The 26368-nt window shown below is 52.0% G+C and overlaps 2 protein-coding genes across 3 annotated transcripts in view; both read left to right on the plus strand.

Annotated features, from left to right (window-relative positions):
* The first annotated feature begins 3725 nt into the window (after positions 1–3725).
* Positions 3726–16176, plus strand: LOC135176993 (interferon-induced very large GTPase 1-like). Its single transcript, XM_064146558.1, has 2 exons — positions 3726–3827; positions 8682–16176. The coding sequence occupies exon 2, from the start codon at positions 8684–8686 to the stop codon at positions 16034–16036; it is 7353 nt and encodes a 2450-aa protein (XP_064002628.1). The 5' UTR covers positions 3726–3827; positions 8682–8683; the 3' UTR covers positions 16037–16176.
* A 3008-nt stretch (positions 16177–19184) lies between these two features.
* SELENOI (selenoprotein I) overlaps positions 19185–26368 on the plus strand; it is a 47196-nt gene continuing 40012 nt past the window's right edge. For both annotated transcript variants that reach the window (XM_064146559.1, XM_064146560.1), the window contains exon 1: positions 19185–19317. In XM_064146559.1, coding sequence (XP_064002629.1) covers positions 19270–19317 — 48 coding nt within the window. In that variant the 5' untranslated portion in view covers positions 19185–19269. The remainder of the gene's footprint in view (positions 19318–26368) is intronic.

Genomic DNA, 26368 nt, shown 5'->3' on the forward strand with positions numbered 1-26368 from the left:
GAGCAAGGATTTTGTTTGTCGTCTTCTTCCTATCTGCTGTGCTTTGGCACTGCTGGAAAGAGGCCAGGGAAGGGAGGAGGGAATTTTGGCACAGCAGTGAGCAGCCCCTGCTCTGAGGTGGGGTGGAGGAAGCAGCCTGTGCTTGCCAGGCTGTTTGAGGACGCTTGAGTGTTGCAGGGGTTGGAGTGGGTGAGTGGGGAGGAAGCAGTGGGAATCGTGGAAGGGTTTGGGTGGGAAGGGAGCTTTCCAGGTCATCTGTCCACCCCCCCTGCAGGCAGTGCTGTGGCAGGTCATGGTGCCACACTCACTCCTCCTCTTGTCGGCTTCCAAGGGAGAAAGCGACCCTGAGTCATTCCATAATGCCGTGGCCAGCCAGACTGGGAGGGCAGTGTTCATGCCCCTGTGCTGGGCACTGCTGAGGCTGCACCTCTGTGTGCTTAGGTCTCAGGTGACACCCTAGTTAGTTCAGCACCCCAAAAAAGGCTCTGAGAAGCCTAAGCTGGCTGGGCAGTGCTCACTGATGGAGAAAGGATGCAGCTTGCCACCAGAATGAATCCTCTATGTTAATGTCTTGCCATGTCCGGACTCTGTGGATTTCTCCTTTAGACTTTCAGGCCTTTTCTTCCTGCTGCTTCTTCTCCTGAACTTCTTGAGGTGGTCTCCATCTTCTTAACACCCCAGCCTCGTTAACAGCTTGTGCTTGGAGGTGATGGAAGCCCTAAGCTCTTCCAGATGAGGGTGGACGAGGCTCTGAGCAGCCTGCCGTAGTTGAAATGTCCCTGCTGAGTGCAGTGGAATTGTACAAGTTCACCTCAAGAGGTCCCCTGCACTTCAAACCTTTCTGTAATCACTGATCCAGGGGTTAAAAGGAGCAGGTCAATAAAGTTCCCAGCTGGCAGCTCCATGTGCTGCGAAGTGCCTGCTGCCTTTCTGCCTGAGTGCAGGCAGCAGCTGGATAGTGGCACCAGGCAGCCCTGTGCAGAGCCCAGCCCTGGACTTGGTCTAAGAGCTGAATGTGTGTGTCTGGGGCTTGTGCTGCCTTCTGAGCAGCTCAGTGCAGGCAGCGGCTCCCAGTTTCACTTTCACACTCGGTTGCTGTCAGAGTCCTGTTTTCCGGGAAGGGAGAAGCTCTCCTCACTGTCTCCACAAAGAGAAAGCAGAGAGCAGCCCAAGAGCCCGAGGGCTGCATAAAGAGAAGGGCTGGGCTGGGCTGGCACCAGCCTGGGAGCTGGCAGGCAGCTGGCAGAGAAGGTAGGACCTTGCTGCTGGGCTCTGGGGCTGGCACCAGGGATCGGCAGAGAGCAAGGATTTTGTTTGTCGTCTTCTTCCTATCTGCTGTGCTTTGGCACTGCTGGAAAGAGGCCAGGGAAGGGAGGAGGGAATTTTGGCACAGCAGTGAGCAGCCCCTGCTCTGAGGTGGGGTGGAGGAAGCAGCCTGTGCTTGCCAGGCTGTTTGAGGACGCTTGAGTGTTGCAGGGGTTGGAGTGGGTGAGTGGGGAGGAAGCAGTGGGAATCGTGGAAGGGTTTGGGTGGGAAGGGAGCTTTCCAGGTCATCTGTCCACCCCCCCTGCAGGCAGTGCTGTGGCAGGTCATGGTGCCACACTCACTCCTCCTCTTGTCGGCTTCCAAGGGAGAAAGCGACCCTGAGTCATTCCATAATGCCGTGGCCAGCCAGACTGGGAGGGCAGTGTTCATGCCCCTGTGCTGGGCACTGCTGAGGCTGCACCTCTGTGTGCTTAGGTCTCAGGTGACACCCTAGTTAGTTCAGCACCCCAAAAAAGGCTCTGAGAAGCCTAAGCTGGCTGGGCAGTGCTCACTGATGGAGAAAGGATGCAGCTTGCCACCAGAATGAATCCTCTATGTTAATGTCTTGCCATGTCCGGACTCTGTGGATTTCTCCTTTAGACTTTCAGGCCTTTTCTTCCTGCTGCTTCTTCTCCTGAACTTCTTGAGGTGGTCTCCATCTTCTTAACACCCCAGCCTCGTTAACAGCTTGTGCTTGGAGGTGATGGAAGCCCTAAGCTCTTCCAGATGAGGGTGGACGAGGCTCTGAGCAGCCTGCCGTAGTTGAAATGTCCCTGCTGAGTGCAGTGGAATTGTACAAGTTCACCTCAAGAGGTCCCCTGCACTTCAAACCTTTCTGTAATCACTGATCCAGGGGTTAAAAGGAGCAGGTCAATAAAGTTCCCAGCTGGCAGCTCCATGTGCTGCGAAGTGCCTGCTGCCTTTCTGCCTAAGTGCAGGCAGCAGCTGGATAGTGGCACCAGGCAGCCCTGTGCAGAGCCCAGCCCTGGACTTGGTCTAAGAGCTGAATGTGTGTGTCTGGGGCTTGTGCTGCCTTCTGAGCAGCTCAGTGCAGGCAGCGGCTCCCAGTTTCACTTTCACACTCGGTTGCTGTCAGAGTCCTGTTTTCCGGGAAGGGAGAAGCTCTCCTCACTGTCTCCACAAAGAGAAAGCAGAGAGCACCCAAGAGCCCGAGGGCTGCATAAAGAGAAGGGCTGGGCTGGGCTGGCACCAGCCTGGGAGCTGGCAGGCAGCTGGCAGAGAAGGTAGGACCTTGCTGCTGGGCTCTGGGGCTGGCACCAGGGATCGGCAGAGAGCAAGGATTTTGTTTGTCGTCTTCTTCCTATCTGCTGTGCTTTGGCACTGCTGGAAAGAGGCCAGGGAAGGGAGGAGGGAATTTTGGGGCAGCAGTGAGCAGCCCCTGCTCTGAGGTGGGGTGGAGGAAGCAGCCTGTGCTTGCCAGGCTGTTTGAGGACGCTTGAGTGTTGCAGGGGTTGGAGTGGGCGAGTGGGGAGGAAGCAGTGGGAATCGTGGAAGGGTTTGGGTGGGAAGGGAGCTTTCCAGGTCATCTGTCCACCCCCCTGCAGGCAGTGCTGTGGCAGGTCATGGTGCCACACTCACTCCTCCTCTTGTCGGCTTCCAAGGGAGAAAGTGACCCTGAGTCATTCCATAATGCCGTGGCCAGCCAGACTGGGAGGGCAGTGTTCATGCCCCTGTGCTGGGCACTGCTGAGGCTGCACCTCTGTGTGCTTAGGTCTCAGGTGACACCCTAGTTAGTTCAGCACCCCAAAAAAGGCTCTGAGAAGCCTAAGCTGGCTGGGCAGTGCTCACTGATGGAGAAAGGATGCAGCTTGCCACCAGAATGAATCCTCTGTGTTAATGTGTTGCCATGTCTGGACTCTGTGGATTTCTCCTTTAGACTTTCAGGCCTTTTCTTCCTGCTGCTTCTTCTCCTGAACTTCTTGAGGTGGTCTCCATCTTAACACCCCAGCCTTGTTAACAGCTTGTGCATGGAGACGATGGAAGCCCTAAGCTCTTCCAGATGAGGGTGGACGAGGCTCTGAGCAGCCTGCCGTAGTTGAAATGTCCCTGCTGAGTGCAGTGGAATTGTACAAGTTCACCTCAAGAGGTCCCCTGCACTTCAAACCTTTCTGTAATCACTGATCCAGGGGTTAAAAGGAGCAGGTCAATAAAGTTCCCAGCTGACAGCTCCATGTGCTGCGAAGTGCCTGCTGCCTTTCTGCCTAAGTGCAGGCAGCAGCGGGATAGTGGCACCAGGCAGCCCTGGACTTGGTCTAAGAGCTGAATGTGTGTGTCTGGGGCTTGTGCTGCCTTCTGAGCAGCTCAGTGCAGGCAGCGGCTCCCAGTTTCACTTCCACACTCGGTTGCTGTCAGAGTCCTGTTTTGCTGGAAGGGAGAAGCTCTCCTCACTGTCTCCACGAAGAGAAAGCAGAGAGCAGCCCAAGAGCCCGAGGGCTGCATAAAGAGAAGGGCTGGGCTGGGCTGGCACCAGCCTGGGAGCTGGCAGGCAGCTGGCAGAGAAGGTAGGACCTTGCTGCTGGGCTCTGGGGCTGGCACCAGGGATCGGCAGAGAGCAGGGCTTTTGTTTGTCGTCTTCTTCCTATCTGCTGTGCTTTGGCACTGCTGGAAAGAGGCCAGGGAAGGGAGGAGGGAATTTTGGGGCAGCAGTGAGCAGCCCCTGCTCTGAGGTGGGGTGGAGGAAGCAGCCTGTGCTTGCCAGGCTGTTTGAGGACGCTTGAGTGTTGCAGGGGTTGGGGTGGGCGAGTGGGGAGGAAGCAGGGGTGATGAGAAACATGGGCACAAACCTTCTAGCAAGGTCTGTTGTGATGGGAATCGTGGAAGGGTTTGGGTGGGAAGGGAGCTTTCCAGGTCATCTAGCCCACCCCCCTGCAGGCAGTGCTGTGGCAGGTCATGGTGCCACACTCACTCCTCCTCTTGTCGGCTTCCAAGGGAGAAAGTGACCCTGAGTCATTCCATAATGCCGTGGCCAGCCAGACTGGGAGGGCAGTGTTCATGCCCCTGTGCTGGGCACTGCTGAGGCTGCAGCTCAAATGTTGTGTTTGTTTGCCAGGCTCCCCACTTTAAAAAGGGGAATTGAGATGCTGGAGCATGCCCAGAAACGGCCAGGGTGGTGGTGAACAGTCTTGAGCACAAGTCTTGTGAGGAGCAGCTGAGGGAACTGGAGTTGTTTCACCCTGGAGAAAAGGAGGCTGAGGAGAGACCTTCCTGCTCTCTGCAACTCCCCAAAAGGAGGCTGGGTTGAGGTAGAGATTCATCTCTTCTGCCGAGGAAGAAATGATAGGAGAAGAGGAAACAGCTTTAAATTGTGCTGTTAGAGACCATTAGGGCTCCTGGGCAAATCTCCCAGGACAGGTCTTAGGCTCACAGGATGTTAGGGGTTGGAAGGGCCCCAAGGAAATCATCGAGTCCAACCCCCTGCCAGAGCAGGACAATGCTGTCTAACACAGATCACAGAGGAACACCTGCAGGGAAGGAGACTCCACAGCCTCTCTGGGGAGCCTGTTCCAGTGCTCTGTGACTCTTACAGTCAAGAAGTTCCCCCTTGTGTTGAGGTGGAACCTCTTTTGCTGCAACTTGCACCCATTGCTCCTTGTCCCACCACAGGGAGCAGTGAGCAGAGCCTGTCCCCCCACTCCTGGCCAACCCTCAGATATTTATAAACATTTATCAAATCCCCTCTAAGTCTTTTCCAGACTAAGCAGCCCCAGGTCCCTCAGCCTCTCCTCATCAGCCACGCCCTGCAGTCCCATAATCATCCTCATAGCTCTCTGCTGCACTCTCTCCAGCAGATCCCTGTCCCTCTTCAACTGGGGAGCCCAAAACTGAAAGCAGTATTCAAGATGAGGTCTGAGCAGGGCAGAGTAGAGGGGCAGGAGAACCTCTCTTGATCTGCTGGACACTCTTCCTAATACACCCCAGGATCGCATTGGCCTTCTTGGCCACAAGGGCACATTGCTGTGCCACAGTTAACTTGTTATCCAACCATTCCCTTGTTATCTACCATTGTTATCCAACCATTCCCGTGTTATCTACCATGGTTAGCACATACTGCTTGCCAGAATGAGATTGAGGTGAAGTGATGTAGTCAATCTGCCAGGCTTCACCATACCTGTGCTGTGACCATTGTTGCGGAGGCAGGAATTAATATGTGGCCGAGTCGGGAAATTATACCAAAATAGTTATTTTTTATTTTCCCAAAAACCCACCCCCAAAACTATATATACAAAGATTAATTTAGTTTAATTAGCAGAGAGAATTACCTACATGAGAATTACCTACAGGGATACTGTCAATAATCTGACTATTTTGGAAGTCAGAAGTTGGAAAAGGCTTTAGCTATTAATTAATAGCGGGTTTCTTACTAAAGTTAAGATGAGCCAAATAACTCAAGATTAGGCTGGCTTGCTCGCGGTCTGTCTTTCTCTACCTTTCAGCGGCTGCAGGTGGACGATGAAGAGTCGTTAAGGATCGTTAGGCTCACAAAGGTGTCAATAGGGAACAGTCCCTTTGAAGATCCATGCAGCCAAGGTGAGGAGAGTGGGGGAGCTCAGGCAGGCTCGTACGTCCAGGCACAGGCAAACTCCAAAGCGGGAACCCCCAAAGGCGGCAAGACCCCCAATATTTATAGCCTTCTCTAGACAAAGGGCAGAGTTACCACACCTTAGGCGCGAAAGCGCACGGCCAATCCCAGCCTGGCTCCAGCGCGGGAACTCACGGGGCAGTCGCCCCCTTCTCGGCTGCAGGGCAGGCGAGGGGGGAGGGAAACGAGGCGGCTTTCCTCCTTCCCCCCCGAAGTCCGAGCAGGAGAGGAATTTAGGGGTACAGGACTCCAGGACATCCCACCCCAGTGGTAATAAGCATCTTTGTCTAGAAATTGAGTGATAGGTGATCCCCCTTACAATTTAGTAGCCTATTGATATATATATAGCTTAGCCTTTTCCAACATTAACAATATATAGCACATTAATTGCCCAAACAATACTTAACAAAGCTTAACAATAGCCCCAAACAGTATTAAATAAAGCTACACAGTCAATTTGAAAAATTGCTCTGTTCCTGGTAGAGCAACCAAGTTCATGGCAGAGCCTTAGATGCTCTGAGTCCATGGCTGGAGGTCACAGTCCGTGGGTCCTGATGCCATTCATCCACTGGCCACCCCGGTGATATGACTCCATCTCTTGTGTAGCTGGCTCTCCCTTTCCCAGGTGCTGGTCAGGTGGTCAGGAACTGGTCCTCTGCCTCGACCTTAACCTGTAAGGAGACAAAACCTGCCTCAGCCTATAAAGGCCAGGCTTGACAATTAATAATTGGGGACAATCCACCGTGCACTGATCCGGTGGCCTTTTCCATTTGCATCTAGGGCTTCCCAGGCATATAAGCCTCTGGGTTTACCCAGTGTCATTGTAGCCTGACGAGCACAGGTTGGCCCACCTGTATCTGGGACAAGGATTTATCCTTAATTCCCCCTGGCACAAGGTCACTGTCCACTACTGGCTCAGCTGGGCAGAAGATCTTAATCTTGGGGCTTCCATAGCTTCCCCAACGATTATTGGCTGTAAAGACTGCTTGGGCCAAATGTGAGTCCCAGCCACCTTTAGACACATTTGCATGTCTTTTTATCAGGCCATTTGCCCTCTCGACAATGCCATTTGCCTGGGGGTAATACGGGGTATGAAACACCCATTTCACCCCTTCACTACGTGCCCAGTCTTGCACTGAGGTTGCAGTGAAGTGCGATCCATTGTCGCTCTGGATGCACTCAGGCATTGGCAAGATGCCGAACCAGTGTTTGAGAGTCTCAACGGTTTGAGCTCCCGAGGCTGCACTGGTGGCAGTGGCCATGGTTAGACCAGAGACCACTTCTACGCCAACCAGTATGTATTTTTTTCCATGTGATGGCTTGAGGGGTCCCACATAATCCACCTGCCAGGTGTTCCAGAGGCTTTTGTCCTGGCGGATATGCTGGGCTGGTGCAAGGTTTGGGTGGTTGGCCTTCAGCATTATCTGGCATTGTGGACAGGCTGAAACAATGGTCTCACATGTTGAAAGGGAGACTGGTGTGGCCGTTTGAGCTGATCTTCTAGCTCAGACATAGGGGAGAGATGAACATTCCAGGGATAGGCCACATAAATGGCAACAATAGATAAATTAATATAATTTCATTGGAGCATCAAGAACTTAATGTCTAGAAGCAAAGTTTGTTCTCCCCCTTCTCCTGGTGGCTTCGGCTGCTTTAGCTTCACCTATCTCCCCGGCTGCTGTTTTGGCTACTGCTGCTTCTGCTGCTTCGCCGCCGCTTGATCCCTCCCCCATCTCCCTTAAGGTTATTGTATTGTTTTTTTCCCTTCCTTCCTTCCTTCTCTAGTTATTATCTCTCTTTACATTGTTATACTTATATTTTAAGAAAATACAATTTCATCTTTCCCTGACTTTCAAAAAAGAAGGGGGGATTGTGTTGTGAATTTTCTTCCCGGGGGAGGGATCAGCCCAAACCCGGGACAGGATTTCTTGGCGCCCAACGTGGGGCACGATCTTGGCTTGTTGTTTTTTCTTCTTTCCCCCTTTTGATTGATAATCAGAATAAGAACATCAGGGAAAAATGAAGTTGTTTGATATATTCTGGCCTATTATTGCCTCAATTCTGACTCTGTCGGTTCAGCAGTGTTTTACAGCTATGGTGCACTACCAGGTGTGTTCATTCTTCGCTAAGATGGTCTGGGACACGGTAAAAGCTGTGCTAACGAAGGTTGGAGATGTCGTTAGGAATGTTTTAGGGTTTAAGAATGTTGTTGAGGGTGTGCCGTATGTGACATTGGTGTCAGAGACTAGGAGTTATTTGGAAGAGATGAGCTACCCAGTAGCCTGCCTAATATGTGTGAACTTGATGTTTTTGGCTGCTATTGTAGGTCTGGTTGTAGTGTGGAGATGAGAGAGATGCAGGAACAAACAGGCTGTAAGTGAGGTTTTTACCTTCTCTGGAGGCAATAGTAGGGAGCTAAGGGTTAAAGAAACAGTCTGCAGCCAAAGCCATCCCCGAGACCTGCACTCATATTAGAGATCAGCTTTGCCTGAACAATTTCTGCCCCCAAAAGGTTGTCAAGCCTGGAATGGGCTGTGCTGGGTAGTGGTGGAGTCTCCATCTCTGGAGTGGTGTGAAAGCCACGCAGATGTGGTGCTGAGGGGCATGATTTAGTGGTGACATGGCAGTGCTGGGTTAATGGTTGGATTTGATGCTCTCAAATTTCTCTTCCAACCAAACCAGAGCTGTGCTTCTAGAATTCTCTGGGAGCCCTCTGATGAGAGGCTGAGACCTTTTACAACACACTTACAACAGTGTTTGTTTCCTTCTTCTGCAGCCATGGATTCCCAGAAGGACGTGCTGGGGGATGATGAAAAGGCACTTCTTGCCAGAAGGCTACTGGCAGAAGCCTGTATGAAGGAAGGATTGGATGATACATACTGGCTCCCCAAACTGTCTGAGGTACTGGGAGTGAAGTCCATAGAAGCCCTGAAACATCTGCAATATGAAGACTACCTGAAGCTGGAGTGCAAAGTTCGGTACCCCTGGGAAACCAGAGCCCTCCGAAAGCTCCTACAAGTCACAGACAGCAAAGCAACTTCTGAGGAGCTGCAGAAGGAGCGCCTGAAGATGACAAAGCAGAGGCAGGAAGAGGCCAAGCAAGCCCTGAAGGAGCTGAAAGAATATCACGAGAGCCGCAGCCACAGCAAGGACGTTATGAAACAGAAAGAGGAAGCTCTGTGGCAAGCCTTGGAGATTCCCAAAGAGTACTGGGTGCTGCCGCAGAAGTCATTGGCAGATGTGCTGGAGTGCATCCAGAAGCAACTGGAGCAGCAGGACTCATCAGTGAGCAGGGGTGAGAATGCCTCTGACACAGAGGTCCTGAGAATGGCATCAGGGGGACTGGCCCTGCAGGGCATCTATAGAACCAGCAGCCTTGCCGATGTGCTGGCAAAGCGCGACCAGCTCATCAAGGTCCCTGACGGATTCAAGCTTGCTGGTCCAGAGCACGGATCACTGCTGGAAAGGAAGGAGTTCTCCTCCTCTGCAGAAGAAGCCACTTTCACCAAGTCCATGGAGCAGCTGGGGTTCAGCATCAGTGTTTCAGCCAAAGCCGGGTTCTGGGGGTTTAGTGTTGAAGCTGATGTAGATTACAGTAAGTCCTCACGGTCAGAGAGCACTCACCAGTCCCACTCTGAGCAGAGCTACATTTGCACCACCATGTACCAGTACATCCCTCTGGCCTCCTGCTACTTCCAAAAGGATCAACTTCATCTTTCGGATGCTGCCCTGAAGGAGCTGCAAGAACTTGAGCATCTTTTGAGCATCACTGCTGAGGGAGACAGGCCCAACATGCTGAAGAGCAGGTGTACAAGCTTCTTCAGAAGGTTTGGGTCCCACGTGAACCAGGGTCCCCTCCACTTTGGGGGGATATTCTGGTGGAAGGCAACTGCAGAAGGATTCAGGGCTGAGCAGCGGGAGGAGATGAAGCAACAAGCTTCTGAAGCACTCAGTAGCTATGTTGGGGCCAGCTACAGATGCTTGGGTGTCAGTGCGGCAGCAGCTGTGGATGTTTCCAAGTCCAGCTTTCAGGCTTCGTTCCAGGGAAGAGATGCAAGGAGTGCCTACACAGCAGTCCATTTCCATGTGACCAAAACAGGGGGCCCACCTGAGACAGATTCTCTTCCTCAGTGGAAACTGGGTCTTGTAAGCAATAACACGACCTGGCGTGTCATTGACCGAGGTTTTCAGCTGATCCCAGCGTGGGAGATAATCCTCTCCAATCACACCAATGATTTTAAGTCCGTCTATCAAGTGGCCAGCAGCCTCAAGGCTGCCTATGAAGCACTGACAAATCACAGCACTGGCATCATGTTTGGAGAGGAACTGGTCAGCGCAGTGGAAGAGGCCAGAGATTTCACAGAGTGCGTGAAGGCCTGGGAGATGGGGGTGGATGAAAGCAAACTCTTAGCACTGATGGATTTCAAGCAGAATCTGAATGAGAAAACAAAAAACCACAGTGTCTGGATCAATGTATGCCTGTCAGATAAAGCGCTGCAGGAGTTCCTGCTCAATACTGTTCAGTTTTGCAAGAGCTCCCCTCCAGAAAACATCACCCTCATCAAGACCCTGATGAGATGCCTCCTGGATCCTCATGTCTATTCTGTCAGGGACTTCCCCAGGTCTTCCTTCATTATGGAATGGATCTTTGATACTGAGCACCCGCTTCCCGAACCTCCTGATGTTTCTGAGCTTGAAGACCTCACCAAGACACTGCTGCAGATGAAGAAGTACATCCAGAGAGTCACTTATGCCCCAGACACCTCTGTGTCTGCCATCCATGAAGCAAAGATAAAAGCCACCTTGACTGCAAGCCTAAGTGTTTATTCCTTACTCCGGTATCTCCAGGAAAGGGCACAGAAAGACATAGAGCTCTTGGTGCTCTTAATTACGACCAGAGTGGGATACCAGGTGGAAAGTAGCACTTTTCAGTACCTCCTTGGATGTCCAGAAATTCACTTCATGATAGAAGAAATGGAAATGCGGCATCAGGAGTACCTGAATCTGAAGGAGCAAGATGTTTACAGAGCCCAGGCCTTCCTGTTGCTGACAGGTCTAACTGTAGCACCTGAAAAAGAAGTGTCCTCCGAAGAGAAGGACAAATGTTTTGTTTTGATGGAAGATCAGATGAAAACGTTGTGGTCCAGTGAGATAAGAACTCTCCTCAAAAAGCACAAGGGATTCAAAGACTGGGAGATGCTGGAGAGTGACTTGAATTCTTTCATTGAGGGGCACGTGGATGACACATGGGATGAGCTGAAGAAAATCAGTATAATCCAAGACATAGAAGACACTTTTCAAAGGGTAGAGCCTTCCAGTCAGTCCAAATCCAAACCAGAAGGCAGTGAATCCCAAGCAAACCAACCTGTTGCAAACCAAGAGTTTCTCCATTTGCTTGAGCGCCTCGGGCTGGAAAGTCACTACCCAAGGAAAATGGGGACAGAAGACTTCCATATCATATACAAGACACCTTTACATGACAGTCAGCCCAGCAAGGACAGCGAGCTACCATTTCACTTCTTGCAAAAGCTTTTGACTGTGGACTATAGAGTGAGGTACCTGACCTGCAAGAACCAGAGCAACCCAGCAGCAGCTGTGCCCAAACCCACAGAGCAAGAGTGTGAACCTTCAAATTCCTTTGATGACTTTTTCTCTGATTTGGAGGAACAAGCATCTGAATCTGCAGCTGGGGACAGCCATGTGCACCCCATGGACCTCCAGATGGCAATTTTCCATTGTGCTGATGACTTCATGAGGCAATACATCTCAACAAAACTTGCTTTCTGCCAGTTTGCGTTACCTCTCCTGGTACCAAACCCCTGCACTTCACAGATTGAGTTCCCGATCTGGTCCCTCAGCCAAATCAAAAAGAGCTGGAAGGAGGCTGAGAAGCTGGGAGAGCAAACAAGGATTAACAGTTACAAAAACAAACTCATTTACCAGGCAGAGACACCCATCGTGTCCTTCATCCGCATCGGCAGCTCTCCCTCCTCCTCCAAGTCTCAAATCCTGAACTCTTTGCTGAGCCAGCACAAGCATGACACTTTTTTCCACCGCCACTGCCAAGGCAGCACCAGAGACTGTTTGCTGATGAAAGGTGTGGTGGAGATCTCCTGGTACTGCCCCAGGGGCAGCGACGATGACAGCTTTGACTGCTGCGTGGCCTTCTGTAACCTGCGTGGGGACGCGAGGGATTCCGAAGAGCAGCTGCGTTTTCTGCAGGAGATATCTGCTGTGAACGTGGCTCTGGTAGCTGAGTCTGATCAGAGTGACAAGAAAGGGATGATGATTTTACGTCAGCTGTGGGAGTCGCAAAGGCCTTTGGTTTGTCTTTTCACTGAAAAAGAGAAAGTCGCAGCTGGCCGATCTGGCCACAATGTAAGAATAGGTATCAAGAACAGAAACGAAGCAGAATTAGTGGGTGAGCTGACCAAGACAATCAAAGATCTCCTGGAAGGGTCTAACACACTTTTCAGCCTCGATGGCTGCCAGGACAAAGCTCGCAAGCACGGCTTCTTAGTGGATGAAGATACAGCAGCGTGTGTGGCGGCCAAAGAAAAGGCAAAGGCGCTGGTGAAGCTTCTGAAGAAGGAGAGGTTGCGTGACATGAAATCCCAGCTGCTGCCTCTTCAAGGGAAGCTGTGGTACATGTGGTGCAAGAAGGACAAAGAGCTCACTCGCCTGCAGGAGAAGGGGAACAAGAGCATAGAGCATCACCGGAGCCAAACCGAATCAGAGAAGTCAGTAATAAGGAGAAAGCAACTGTGCAAAGCGTTCCCCCTCAATGAGCTGATGAAGTCGTTCCTTGGCTTTTTCCAGTCACAGACAGCAGATACCAAGAAATACTTCTTGCAGTGGATGAAGGTCTTTATGGATGACTTGTCCTCTGATCGCCTGGATGAACTCAAGAGACGGTATCACCAGTTATGGTCTGACATCCTGGCCATGAAGAAGTGCAGTGAGGAAAATGATCTGAAATCCATGTGCCTGAGTCAGTTAGAGGCCCTCTCCAACGAAATCAACGATTCCTCTATTGGCCTTGAGCACATTTTAAGAGAGGTAGGGCAGATTTACGAAGCTCTGGAGTCAATGAACTCAAAGGATCAGTGTTTTGCCAAACTGCCTGACGTTGCAGTTGATCTGATGGTTTCAGGATACCCCATTGAGCTGATGGATGGAGATGCATCTTACGTCCCGTTACGATGGATCGGAGCAGTCTTTGACAGGTTAATTGAGAAGCTGGGAGATAAGCGAGTGTTCGTCCTTTCAGTGCTTGGCATCCAGAGCACAGGGAAGTCAACCCTGTTGAATGCCATGTTTGGTCTCCAGTTTAATGTCAGTGCCGGCAGATGCACCCGGGGAGCATTTATGCAGCTAATTAAACTGGACACGAAGCTGCAAGAAGATGCTGGCTTTGACTACATGCTAGTGGTTGACACAGAGGGGCTTCGTGCGATAGAGGTGGCCAACAAACAGTCCCTCAATCATGACAACGAGCTGGCCACCTTTGTCATTGGCATTGGCAACATGACTCTGATAAATATCTTTGGGGAAAATCCTTCAGAGATGCAAGATGTCCTTCAGATTGCTGTGCAGGCTTTTCTGAGGATGAAGCAGGTCAATCTTTCCCCCAGCTGCCTGTTTGTACACCAAAATGTGGGAGAGATAACAGCCAAGGAGCAGAACATGGAAGGGCAAAGACGTCTGCAGGAAAAGCTGGACAAAATGACAGTGACAGCTGCCCAGCAGGAATTCTGTGATGCCTCCTGCTTCAGCGACGTCATCCGCTTTGATGTGAACACCCACATCCACTACTTTGCCCACCTGTGGGAAGGAAACCCCCCGATGGCACCACCCAACCCTACCTACAGCCGGAACGTTCAGGAATTAAAAACCAAAATCCTCCAAGCTGCCAAGAAGGAGTCGCAGGGCAGTGTTTTGAGGCTCTCAAGCTTGAAGGTTCGTATCAGTGACCTCTGGAGTGCTTTGCTGAACGAAAACTTTGTGTTCAGCTTCAAGAACTCAGTGGAGATTGCGACATACAAGAAACTGGAAACCGCGTTTAGTGACTGGACCTGGCAGCTGAGGAGTTACGTCTTAGACTTGCAGGTGAAACTGGACAATAGGATTCGCAATGGAGACTTGCAGAAAATCACACCAGAAGACCTTGAGATTCCAGTGCAAAAGACAAGTGATGCCATCATGAAAAAGATGGAGCAATATTTCAGTGAAGACACAGACAGTGAGATCCTGGTCCAGTGGAAGAGCAGCACAGAACTGAAGCTGAGAGAACTAAAAGACTCTCTTCTCCTGGAAACAAGAAAGAAGTGTGAGAGTCTTATTGAGCTGAAGAAGAGCCAGTGTAAATTGGATGAGAGGAAGTCAGGCTACGAAAACGAGCTCCTAGAAAAGAGTAGGCAGTTGGCTCTGTCTCTGAAAGGCAAGAGGCTCAGAGAAATGGAACTGCGAGACAACTTTATTTCCCTCTGGGCTACCTGGATTATTGAGGTCGCCTCTGATGCTCCCCCTCTGGAAAAAGTGGATATTGATGTGGAAATAGAAAATGTCCTCCTAGAGCAGTTTAAGGAGCCCAACTTACATGAACGAATCAGGACCTTTCCCACATACAGGCAGTTTGCTCTTGACAAGGAGAAACATGTTGCCAAGAAAAAAAAGTGGGGCATCATCAGTGGGACTTTGGATAGCGCCGAGGTGGAGAATATCAACTACATCACTAAGAACATCATAGCGCGTGTGGAGGCGAACATCGACAGGAAAGAGAAGGAGAAAAGGGATTACAGCCGAAGTTTTATTCATGAGATACTGAACGAGGTACAGAAGGGCATGGACACCGTCCCCAGCCATGCAAAATACAGCTTCAAAAAAGACTACAGGATAGATCTCTCGATCTACCTGTGCAGAATGGCAGCGAAGAGGTTTAAAGCCATGCGCGAGGCGTTCGAAGAGGCAAATGATCCGACTGTCTACCTGGAGAGCAAGAGAGAAGATTTCTTCAGGTGCTTCCAGATTTCCTGCCAAGGAGCCACTTCCATCACCATGTTTGCTGGTTTTTTATGTGACAAGATTTCTCCAGCTCTTCGCCAGGCAGTTTACGAGAGGACAGCCCTTGCCATAGCTCGAGACGTGAAGGGTAAGGTCCCAGAATTCACAGGCAACAGGTACTCCCTGGAGGTTTGCCTACTGAAATACCTGGCAGAGGAAGAGAATTTTGAGTACTTCAAGCAGTACTTAATCAACCCAAAAGATACTTTGGAGAGTTACATTGAGACACGTGTTAGGAAGTACTGTTTAGATGAGAACAGGAGGCTAGAGAAGTTTTTGGATGACTCCCTTACTCACCTCTACGAAAGCATCCAGTCAGCAGTTTTTGCCTCAACCAAAGTTGTCAAGGACCGAAAGGACAGGAATGACAAAATCTCCCTTTGGCTGGACAATTTTTGCAGCACGCTTGCAGAGGTGCTGAACCTGCCCAGGAGGGACCTGAAGGGCATTGAACATCAGGAGATAGCAGACATAGAGTTCCTGAATAATGCCATGACAGAAGCACTGCTTTTCATGAAGGATCAACTCAAGAAAGAGCTTGCTGGCGCCGATATGAGCTCATTTGAACAGCAGCCTCACACAATCCTGGCTAAGCAGTTTGCAGGGTGCTGGAATATGTGTCCCTTTTGTGGGGCTGTTTGCACAAACACCATACAAAACCACGATGGAAACCATCAGGTCATCTTCCATCGTCCACAAGCTTTAATAGGGTGGAAGTGGCGTAAGACAGACCATCTGGTCATTGACATCTGCTCTAGCAGCGTTGGGAGCGATAACACCTTCCTGGTTGATGCAGACACATGGATCCCCTTCAAGAAATACAGGGAGGCAGGATATCCTTACAACACTTGGAACATTCCCCCTGACACATCCATGCAAGCATACTGGAAATGGTTTGTGTATCATTTCAGAGCGAATTTGGAGAAGCTCTACAGTGGAAGATTCCAGGGTAAAGGAGAAATCCCTCCGTTGTGGAAGACAATTACAAAGGATGATGCACTTGGTGAACTGGAGAGGCTTCATGGCCAAGTTAACAAGAAGGGAGAACTGCAGTCGCTGTGTGTTTGAGAAGGAAATGCTACAAGTCTCCACAGCCCTGATTCCAAGAGAGATGTGGAGATACTGCATCATGTCCAGAGAAGGGCCATGAGGATGATCAAAGGGCTGGAGCAGCTCTGCTGTGAGGACAGACTGAAAGAGTTAGAATCACAGAATCATCCAAATTGGAAGAGGCCTCCAAGCTCAGCCAGTCCAGCCTAGCACCCAGCCCTGGCCAAGCAACCAGACCATGGCACTAAGTGCCTCAGCCAGGCTTTGCTTCAACACCTCCAGGCACGGCAACTCCACCACCTCCCTGGGCAGCCCATTCCAATGCCAATCACTCTCTCTGACAACAACTTCCTAACAACATCCAGCCTGAACTTCCCCTGGCACAACTCCAGACTGTGTCCCCTTCTTCTGTTGCTGCTTGCCTGGCAGAAGAGACCAACCCCACCTGGCTACAGCCTCCCTTCAGGGAGCTGTAGACAGCAATGAGGTCAGCCCTGAGCCTCCTCTGCTGCAGGCTGCACACCCCCAGCTCCCTCAGCCTCTCCTCACAGGGCTCTGCTCCAGGCCCCTCACCAGCTTCCTTGCCCTTCTCTGGACACCTTCCAGCACCTCAACATCTCTCTTGAATTGAGGAGCCTAGAACTGGACACAGCACTCAAGGTGTGGCCTGAGCAGTGCTGAGTCCAGGGGCAGAATAACCTCCCTTGTCCTGCTGCCCACACTGCTCCTGATCCAGGCCAGGATGCCATTGGCTCTCTTGGCCACCTGGGCACACTGCTGCCTCATCTTCGGCTACTCTCTACCAGCACATCCAGGTCCTGTTCTTCCTGGCTGCTCTCAGCCACTCTGTCCCCAGCCTGTAGCGCTGCTTGGGGTTGTTGTGGCCAAAGTGTAGAACCCTGCACCACCACTCTCTGGCCTTGGCCTTCCAGCCAGTTTTTGACCCATTCCAGAGTCAATCTGTCCAAGCCAGGAGCTGCCAGCTTTGCCAGAAGCTTGTTTTGGTAGATGGTGTCAAAGGCTTTGCTGAAGTCCAGGCAGACTACATTCACAGCCTGCCCCACATTCACCAGGGAGGTAACCTGATCATTAAAGGAGATCAGGTTGGTTAGGCAGGACCTGTCCTTCCTAAACCCCTGCAGACTGGGCTTGATCCCTTGGCTTGAGGCCTCATCCAATCTGGCCTTCAACACCTCCAGGGAGGGAGCAGTCACAACCTCCCTGTGCAACCTGTGGCAGTGTCTCACCACCCTCACCGGAAAGAACCCTTCCCTAACATCTAGTTTGAATCTCCCCTCTGCCAGTCTAAACCCATTACTCCTCATCCTGTCATTACAAAGCCTTGTCAGTAGTCCCTCCCCAACATTCCTGTAGGTCCCCTTCAGATACTATAAGGCCACTCCAAGGTGTCCTTGAAGCCTTCTCTTCTCCAGGCTGAAGAGCCCCAACTCTTGTAGCCTGTCCTCATAGCAGAGGTGCTCCAGCCCTCTGAGCATCTTCATGACCTTCCTCTGGACTCATTCCGACAGTCAAAATTGAAAATGCTACCTGGAGCAGAGTGTTGTGGGTTCAGATTGCAACTTGAGAAGCTTCCTGTTCTGCTTGCTGCTTTTGGATTCTGGGTTCATGGGGGTTGGCTGTTTTCTGCAGGCATGGCAGTGAGATGGGTGGCAGTTGGGCAGCTGCTGGCTTTGGGTTTCTGTTTTGTGCTGGGGTTTCCCTCCAACCCCCCTGTATTTCACTGCACTTCTGCACGTATGCTAAGCTATGGTAATCATGCATTACATTACTGGATTAATTAGGCTATTAGCTAAGGTGATTACACATTGTGATTATGATATCTTATGTTGTATTAAACTCTTATCTCTCTATCTCAACCCTGAGTTTTGTGTGTTACTTTTCCTCTCTTGTGCTGGGGAACAGGCAGGTTAGCCCTTGCATTAACCCCTGACATTACTATGACCTCATGAAGAAGTTTAAGGCCAGGCTGGATGAGGCTGTGGGCAGCCTGCTCCCCGGGTAGGGTGTCCCTGCCCATGGCAGGGGGTTTGGAACTAGATGGTGGTCCTTGTGGAGCCTTCCAACCCTGACTGATTCTGTGATTCCAGGAAGAAACCAACCAGCACTCAGAAATTCACAGAATCACAGATTGGTAGGGGTTGGAAGGGACCTCAGGTGATCATCCAGTCCAACCTCCCTGCTAAAGCAGCATCACCCACAGCAGGTCTCCCAGGATCACATCCAGGCAAGTTTGGAATCTCTCCAGAGAAGGAGACATCACAACCTCTCTGGGCAGCCTCTGCTAGGGCTGCAGCTCCCTCACAAGGAGAAACTTTTCCCTCATGTTCAGGTGGAACCTTCTGGGTTCCATCCTGTGCCCATTGCCTCTCGTTGTGTTGCTGGGCACCTCTGAAAAGAGTCTGGCCCCATCCTCTTGGCCTCTGGCCTTCAGCTATTGCTAAGCATTGAGATCCCCTTAGGTTGCTCTTGTCCAGGCTAAACAGCCCCAGATCTCTCAGCCTTTGCTTATCAGAGACATGCTTCATTTCCCTCAGTAACTTTATAGTCTCTGCAGGACCACCTCCAGTAGTTCTTTCACTCTGGAGTGAGGAGCCCATAACTGGCCAGCACCAGAACAAGAGGACACAGCCTCAGGCTGTGCCAGGGGAAATTTAGGCTGGAGGTGAGGAGAAAGTTCTTCCCTGAGAGAGTCATTGGGCACTGGAATGGGCTGCCCGGGGAGGTGGTGGAGTCGCCGTCCCTGGGGCTGTTCAAGGCAGGATTGGACGTGGCACTTGGTGCCATGGTCTGGCCTTGAGCTCTGTGGTAAAGGGTTGGACTTGATGATCTGTGAGGTCTCTTCCAACCTTGGCGATACTCTGATGCTGTAAAGGTTGTGCTGAGAGTCATGACTTCGCGGCGACCTGGCAGTGCTGGGTTCAGGGGCGGACACAATGACCCTAAGAGTCTCCCCCAGCCCAAAGCAATTCCCTGACTCCGCGCTCTCTGCCCGCGGCGAAGGCCCCCGCCCAGCCGCCGGCCGCCCCTGGGTGCGCAGCGCCCTCCCTCCCGGCAGGCGGCGCCCTCCCACGGCCAGCCTCCGTGCCCGCGCGGCGGGCGGGGCTCCGTGACGTCACGGCCACGCCGGGTGGCCCGATGCGGCGGCGAGAGGCGGACTACGGAGGCCGGCGGGGGTCAGGGCGGGCGCGGAGCGGCGGCACCGGCAGTGGCATCGGTCATCGGTGGCTACCATGGAGTACGTGACCGCCGAGCAGCTGGCCGGCTTCAGCAAGTACAAGGTAGTGGGGCGCCGAGGCGTGGGAGGCGGCGGTTGAGGGGCTGTGTGGGCTTGCATGTGAGGCTTGGAAGTGGAGGAGCGCCTCGGGGCCTGGCGCCGTGAGGGGGATGTCTGAGGGGTCGCTCTTTGGACGGGAGGTCTGTGGCGGGAGGGCAGCTGCAGCGGTGCAGTAAGACCCAGTGTTTGTGCGTGTGGCTGTCTGTATATGGGGGGCAGTATTTTGGGGTGCCTACAGTGGTGTCCGGCTCCACAGAGGAGGTTCTGGGGGCGTGTGGGGTGCCGTGGGACGCGGGAGGTTCTGTGGGAGCCAGCGTTTGGAAGGGCAGCTGTAGTGGATCGCGCGTTTGGGGGAGCTGAGAGAGGAGCCCGAGGTACGAGGCTGTGGAGCTGCAGTGAGGCTTGGGGTTTGGAGGGGGAGGGAAAGCTGCAGCGAAGCCGTGTGCCATAGGGATGGAAGGCAGGGGCTGCCGGAGGTTTTGACCCCGTGGAGGGGCAGCCGTGGGCTGCCGAGGGCGTCAGCTGCAGTGGAAGGGTGGGTGCATGAAGCGTGTGACATCCTCACCCACCCCGCCACAACTGCCTCACCACGGGTGGGGTGAGGTCGTGGGGAGCGTAGTGAGGGCTGGGCTCTGTGCAGGGCACCCCGCGCAGCTGGCCCGGATGGGACCTGCTGTGAGGGCACAATGCCCATTAATTAAATGCCCAGTGATGAAATGCTTGCCCCCCCTCAAAGGTGTAGTGGTGTGAAATGGGAGGCCCCCTCCTTCAAGGAGAGGACAGGGACACCGTCGTGTGCTACTGTGCCAAAAGAGTTTCCACCTGTGAAGTGAGTCCCTCCAGCCTGTTTTCCTAGCGTGGGGTGCTGCGAGGTCCAGTGCCCAATGCTCCTGGGCTGTGTTCCCCACTGCAGGACAGGCAGTGGGGTCTGGCGTGGGGACAGCAGAGCATGGGGCGGTGGCAGTATGATCACACACTGGCTATGTTCCCCGAGCCGTGCTGCTGAGGTGGGGACACACCTTCAGGTCCTCCAACACAGCGTTTCTGAGTGGGATGTGACCACGTGTGGTGCGTGTGCCCACCTCACACTGTCTCAGGTAGTGGGCAGCATTGCTGGGTGCCGTGTGGGTGCAGTTTAGAGCAGCACTTTGGCTGCTTGCCTGTCCCCTCTAGAATATGTGTTTAAGAAGGGTGCCTGGCATATTACCACAGTGAGGACAGTGCCTTGCTAAGGTTCTGCTGTGATGGGTCTGTGGAGAAGGGAGTTCTGGATGCATTGTAGTGGGAGCATGGCCAGCACAGGAGGTGCCCCCCCACCTTATTTCAAGACCATGTTTCTCCAACACTGGCTGCTCTCTGCACAGTCAGAGCCACACAAATGTGCCAGAGATCATCCCCTCTTCTTGTGTAAGTGTGGCCACATCTGTGTCTCGTTCAAAGCTCTGGAAACCTTTGAAGGAAGCTGCTCTGCCATGGTAGCTTAAATCTCTGAGGTATGATTTTGGGCCAGAGGTTTTGGTATCCTTAATCTGGGGCAACACTGGATGTGTGTTTGTGTAGAGGGTGTTTGTGTGTTTTGCCTTCTGCACCAGCGGTGAAGCTAAAAGGTTCCACCTCACCTTCTCCTTTTCTTTGCTTTTGTTCTTGGATACACCACATCCTTCCAGTTTCGTTCATGGAATATCACTTCAGTCTGCAGTACAGTTGAGATGACTCTGGTGTCCTGTATAGCTTGGTGAGGCTGTCTGTGTGGGTCTGATCCTCCTGCAGCAATCTGTGGTGGCAGGAACGGTCAGGGCTTACTCTTGCTTTCTTTTTGCACACTGAGATCTGACGAAATGGAGGTAAATGCACTTGGCAGATATAGATTGACCCATGTGACAGGTTACATGAGAGTCCCTGTGCAGGCTTTTGTGTGTTCAGCCTGTTCAAGAGTGCCAGGAGGGATTTGAGATGTTGCTGTCTTCCTTTTCATTGCCCACGCAGTGAGAAGAGGATCTCCACTTTCTGCAAGTGGTGCTGGTAGTTGAACTCGAGAAGGTCCAGGTGATTGCAAGTCTTGTTTCTGTGTCAGGCACCAAAGACATGCTCCTAGGTCATGGTCTTCCTGGAGACACTTCATGGAAATGCCATTAGAGTAGAATAGAATCAACCAGGTTGGAAGAGACCTCCAAGCTCATCCAGTCCAACCTATCAACCAGCCCTAGCCAGTCAACTAGACCATGGCACTAAGTGCCTCAGCCAGGCTTTTCTTGAACACCTCCAGGGACGGTACCTCCACCACCTCCCTGGGCAGCCCATTCCAATGCCAATCACTCTCTCTGTGAAGAACTTCCTCCTGACATCCAGCCTGGACCTCCCCTGGCACAACTTGAGACTGTGTCCCCTTGTTCTATTGCTGGTTGCCTGGGAGAAGAGGCCACCCCCCACCTGGCTACAGTATCCCTTCAGGTAGTTGTAGACAGCAATGAGGTCACCCCTGAGCCTCCTCTTCTATCTACATCTAGTAATAACCAGCAAAATATAGACACCATATTTGAACAGGACCCTGAATACAGGTTAGGTTGAGGAAGCAACATGGTGTGGTCATCATTGGCTAACACCATTTGTAGACTGGTATGTCTTCTGCTCTTGGTTTTGGATGGCAGAGGGCTGAAAGGTGTCAGCAGGTCTCTGATACGAAGATGATGGAGATGTCACTCGCAGGCTGGCAGGGCTGAACTAACAAGCAGAGGCCCATAAAGCTGAGTATGCCCCAAGGGCAGGAGTGTGGTCTGGCTGGCAGAAGTAGCTTTGCTGGAGAGGTTGTGGTTTCACTGAGTCAACAGGGACTTTGATAAGAGCGAGCGGGTTCCCGCTTGGCTCAGGGAGCATCACCTCTGCCCTGCCCTGATGAAAGCTCTGCAGGAAGCACCAGCAGTGACAGCACCTGCAGGGGAAGATCCCAGTGAACTGTATTGAGGAGAGCCATCAGTGCTGACATGGGCCAAAGCCATGGCAGGAATGGAGCCTTGCTTGATCTCTCTGCAGTGCTTTCGTCTTTTGTATATTGTTTGCCTGGGGAGCTTTTGTTTGGGTTCTGTTAGCCTATGTGATCGAGGCATGAATCTCTGGTACCAGCTCACATATTCCAGCCTTGCTTTAGGCATTGAGGCTTGTCTTACTATCCCTTTGCCTTGAAGATGTGACTTTACATCTATGCTGCTCTGTTGATGAAAAGCCTTTTGACCTTTTGGGTGCAGCTAACTGTTCTTACAGTCCTCTATTCTCTCCTAGTGAGGTCAAAGGAGGCTCTCCTCCACTTCTACTCTGCTGTAGTCAGGCCACATCAGGAGTCCTGGGATCAGTTTTGGGCTCCCCAGTTCAAAAGAGACAAGGAACTACCGGAGAGAGTGCAGCAGAGGCTACAAGGAGGATGAGGGGACTGGAGTGTCTCTCCGATGAAGAGAGGTTGAGGGACAGCAGAGTAGAGCAGACTGAGAGGGGATCTTCTCAATGTTAATCAATAGCTAAATGTCAGGAGCCAAGAGAATAGAGCCAGACTCTTTTCAGTGGTTCCTGGCAACAGGGCAAGGGGCAGTGGGCACAAACTTGAACCCAGGAAGTTTCATCTGAACTTGGAAAGAAACTTCTTTCCTCTGGGACTGCTGAAGCACTGGACCAGGCTGTCTGCAGTGGTTGTGGAGTTGTCTTCTCTGGACCTGCCTGAACATTTCAACCCCTTTAGCAATGGGGTTGGGCTAGATGATCCCTAGGACAAGTCCCTTCCAACCTCCACCGGGCTGGGATTTTGTGTTCTTGCCCAACAAACTCTGTGGCAGTGTAAACTGCTCTATCCAAACAGGCAGAGCAAGGTAGTAGTAGTATGAGTGGTGTATGGATGGCAACATGAAATTACCCAAGACTAGCTGAGCTGTTGCTGAGCTGCTTTCTCTGTCTCATCCCCAGGGTGGGCCTGTGTGCTTAACCTGAGTGGCAGAGGTCAGCGTGTGGCAGCAGTGCTGCAGGTCACCTGAGCAAGTGGCTCACAGTGTGTGATTTGAATATGTACCTGAAGCTGGTGTAGCTGTAAGGTAGATGGAATGAACCACTGCTCTTAGCTGGGCCCAGCCCAAAAGGTGATTCATGGCCAGAACCAGGCCTTCTGCAGCAGGACTCCTCTAGTTCTTATTGTAAATGGCTCTGCAGCCTTGGTCTCTGCCTCAGTTCTTTGCCTCTCTTCTGCCTGGCAGAAGCTCTCTAGCCTGCATGCAATAGATCTGGGAAAAGAGCAAGGAGATTTGTGGGGGGGAGGATGTGGAGGAAGCAGCATGTGTCCAAGGGAAGTACCATGTCTTTGGAGAGGAGCTAGTGTCCCTGGAGCTGATACAGAGGAGCAGAAGAGCTTCATGCAAGATGATGCACATCTTTCTCCAGCCCTGGCTGGTTTACTTCTCTCCTTGCTGCCAGCAGCACATATGGGAAGCGGCGAGTCAGGACTCCAGATGGTCGTAGCTTTGCAGCATGCACATTTCTGCTGGCTGGGAGAGAGGTAGGTGTCTGCTCCTTCTGTGACAGGCTGGCTCAGAGCCATGAGTGGTAGGGGTGTAGAGGGAGCTGTCCTTAAGCTGTTCTTGAAGGGATGCTGAAGAGCTCCTTGGCCCAAAGAAGCTGTGCAGCAAAATGTACAGTGGTACTGGGGAGGTTTAAAGTGCCTCTGACGTTCCTTCAGCAGGAGGCTGTGGTGTGGAATCCTTTTGTTTGGAAGAGACTTTCATGATCATTGAGTCCAACTGTTTACTCAGCCCTGCCAGGTCACCACTAAGCCACATCCTCAGCACCATATATCTACAGGTCTTTTAAACCCCTCCAGGGATGGTGACTTCACCATTGCCCTGGGTACCCTGTGCAGGCTTTGATAACTTTTTCAGGGAAGAAGGGGTGATCTTATTGCTGTCTGCTGCTCCCTGAAGGGAGGCTGTAGCCAGGTGGGGTTGGTCTCTTCTCCCAGGCGAGCAGCAGCAGAAGAAGGGGACACAGTCTCAAGTTGTGCCAGCGGAGGTCTAGGCTGGATGTTAGGAGGAAGCTGTTGGCAGAGAGAGTGATTGGCATTGGAATGGGCTGCCCAGGGAGGTGGTGGAGTCACTGTGCCTGGAGGTGTTGAAGCCAAGCCTGGCTGAGGCACTTAGTGCCATGGTCTGGTTGCTTGGCCAGGGCTGGGTGCTAGGTTGGCCTGGATGATCTTGGAGGTCTCTTCCAACCTGGTTGATTCTATGATTAGACTTCCCTTGGTGCAATGTGAGGCCATTTCCTCTTGTCCTGTCACTTGTTTCCTGGGAGAAGAGACTGACCACCATCTGGCTCCAGCCTCTTTTCAGAGGTCTGTCTTGAGCCTCCTTTTCTCCAGGCTGAACAGCTCCACTTCCCTCACAGAACTTGTGCTCTAGACCCCTCACAAGGACGATGCTGTAGTTCCATGCTCTGGCCAGGGAGCAGATAGAGGTCACCTCACTTGACTCATCAGGTTCCAGGGTGGGCAGCCTGTTTAAGGACTTGAAAATCCTTTCAGGGAAGAAATTGTTCAAAATGTCCAACTTAAACCTCTCCAGGTGCAGCCTGAAGCCTTTTCCACTTGTCCTGTTGCTTGCTCCTTGGGAGAAGATTCTGATGTAGCTTATGTCACTTTGGAGACATAGAGAAGCGAACCTAAAATGGGAAGGAAAGGCTTTCTGTGCCCAGATGCTCTGTAACTGTTAAGTGTTGAATGTCCTTTGCCAAGGAGGATGCAGCCAGGAGCTGCTGTTTCTGGGTGCCAGAGGTCATGGTCTTCAAAACCTCTCTGCAAATCACTTTCTGGCAGGCTTCTGAGCAACCTCCTACAGGGAGTGGGGTGGAAATGGACCATCTAGAGCATTGATAGAGATGTCTGCTCCTACTTTGCTTTCTCTAGGAAAAAAGACCTACTTCTTTCTTGCCTCCAGACTGCCTCCAAGTCCTGCTTTCACAGAGCAAGCCAAACAGCTCTCCCTTTTGCAAGTTGAACCTTTCCTGAGTGTGGTGCCTGGAGCTGGGTGCAGTGTGTGGGCTGGAGGGGAAGGATGGCTTTTGTGTTGCAGACAGCACTCCTATTACTTCTGCTCATGCCTTTCCATGAGCTGCAGGTTGCTTATGTGACACTGTGACTCCTGTGGCTCATTTCAGTGGGTTGGGGACTCACAGCTGTGGAAGGTAAGATTTGCCTGCAGGTGAGGGCAGAGTGGTGCAGCTTCATGTGTGCAGACAGCTTCAGTGGTTTGTCACTGCCTTTTGGTATTCCTGTCGTGCTTCCTGTGGCCTTTCCTTGTTGGTGTTGTCTGAGCTGCTTGTGATTCTGCTTAATTCAGCTCTGCCCTGAGCTTGTACGCTCTCCTGGCATCTTCTGGTGTGATGGAGTTGCAGTGGCTTTTTGGGCCACATCTTACAGCTAGATGTGTGATGGCTGTGTGACTCCTTCATCCAGCTCGTGCAGGAGCCCAGAAACTACTCAAGTGATGAGTGCTGTGTGTTGGGCTCTGGCCATGTGTCTTAAGTGGTCTCTGTATGTTCCTCGCTGTGTGATCTGGCTGCAGTTTGATGCTGTCATTGAAGGCTGCATATTCTCTTCAGAAGCAATGAGTTTGGGGGAAATGCTGGTGAAGGAGCCTGTGGGTGCTGCTCCTTGGGTGTGGCATGGGAGGGTGTTAGAGGGAAGGCAGTGACACATTTGGGTCCAGGCTGGCATCTCACCCTAGAAGCTTTAGAAGTAAATAGGAGTCCAGTAAGAGGAAAGTGAACTGGGTCTTGGGAAGGGCCTCCTATAGCAAAACATTAAGGAGAAGGCATCTTGTGCTGAGCACAGCCCTGTGATTGAGAGCATGCAGCCTGGTGGTGGGTTCATAGCTAGCAGAGGTTTTACATCAGGAGGTGTTTGTTACACTGATCAGGCCAGCCTGCTCTAGGGTAGGGTGTCCCTGCCCGTGGCAGGGGGGTTGGAACTAGCTGATCCTTATGGTCCCTTCCAGCCCTGACTGATTCTATGATCCTGTTCTATGATACAC

This window comes from Pogoniulus pusillus, chromosome 7 (assembly GCF_015220805.1).
Source record: "Pogoniulus pusillus isolate bPogPus1 chromosome 7, bPogPus1.pri, whole genome shotgun sequence".
NCBI lineage: Eukaryota > Metazoa > Chordata > Aves > Piciformes > Lybiidae > Pogoniulus > Pogoniulus pusillus.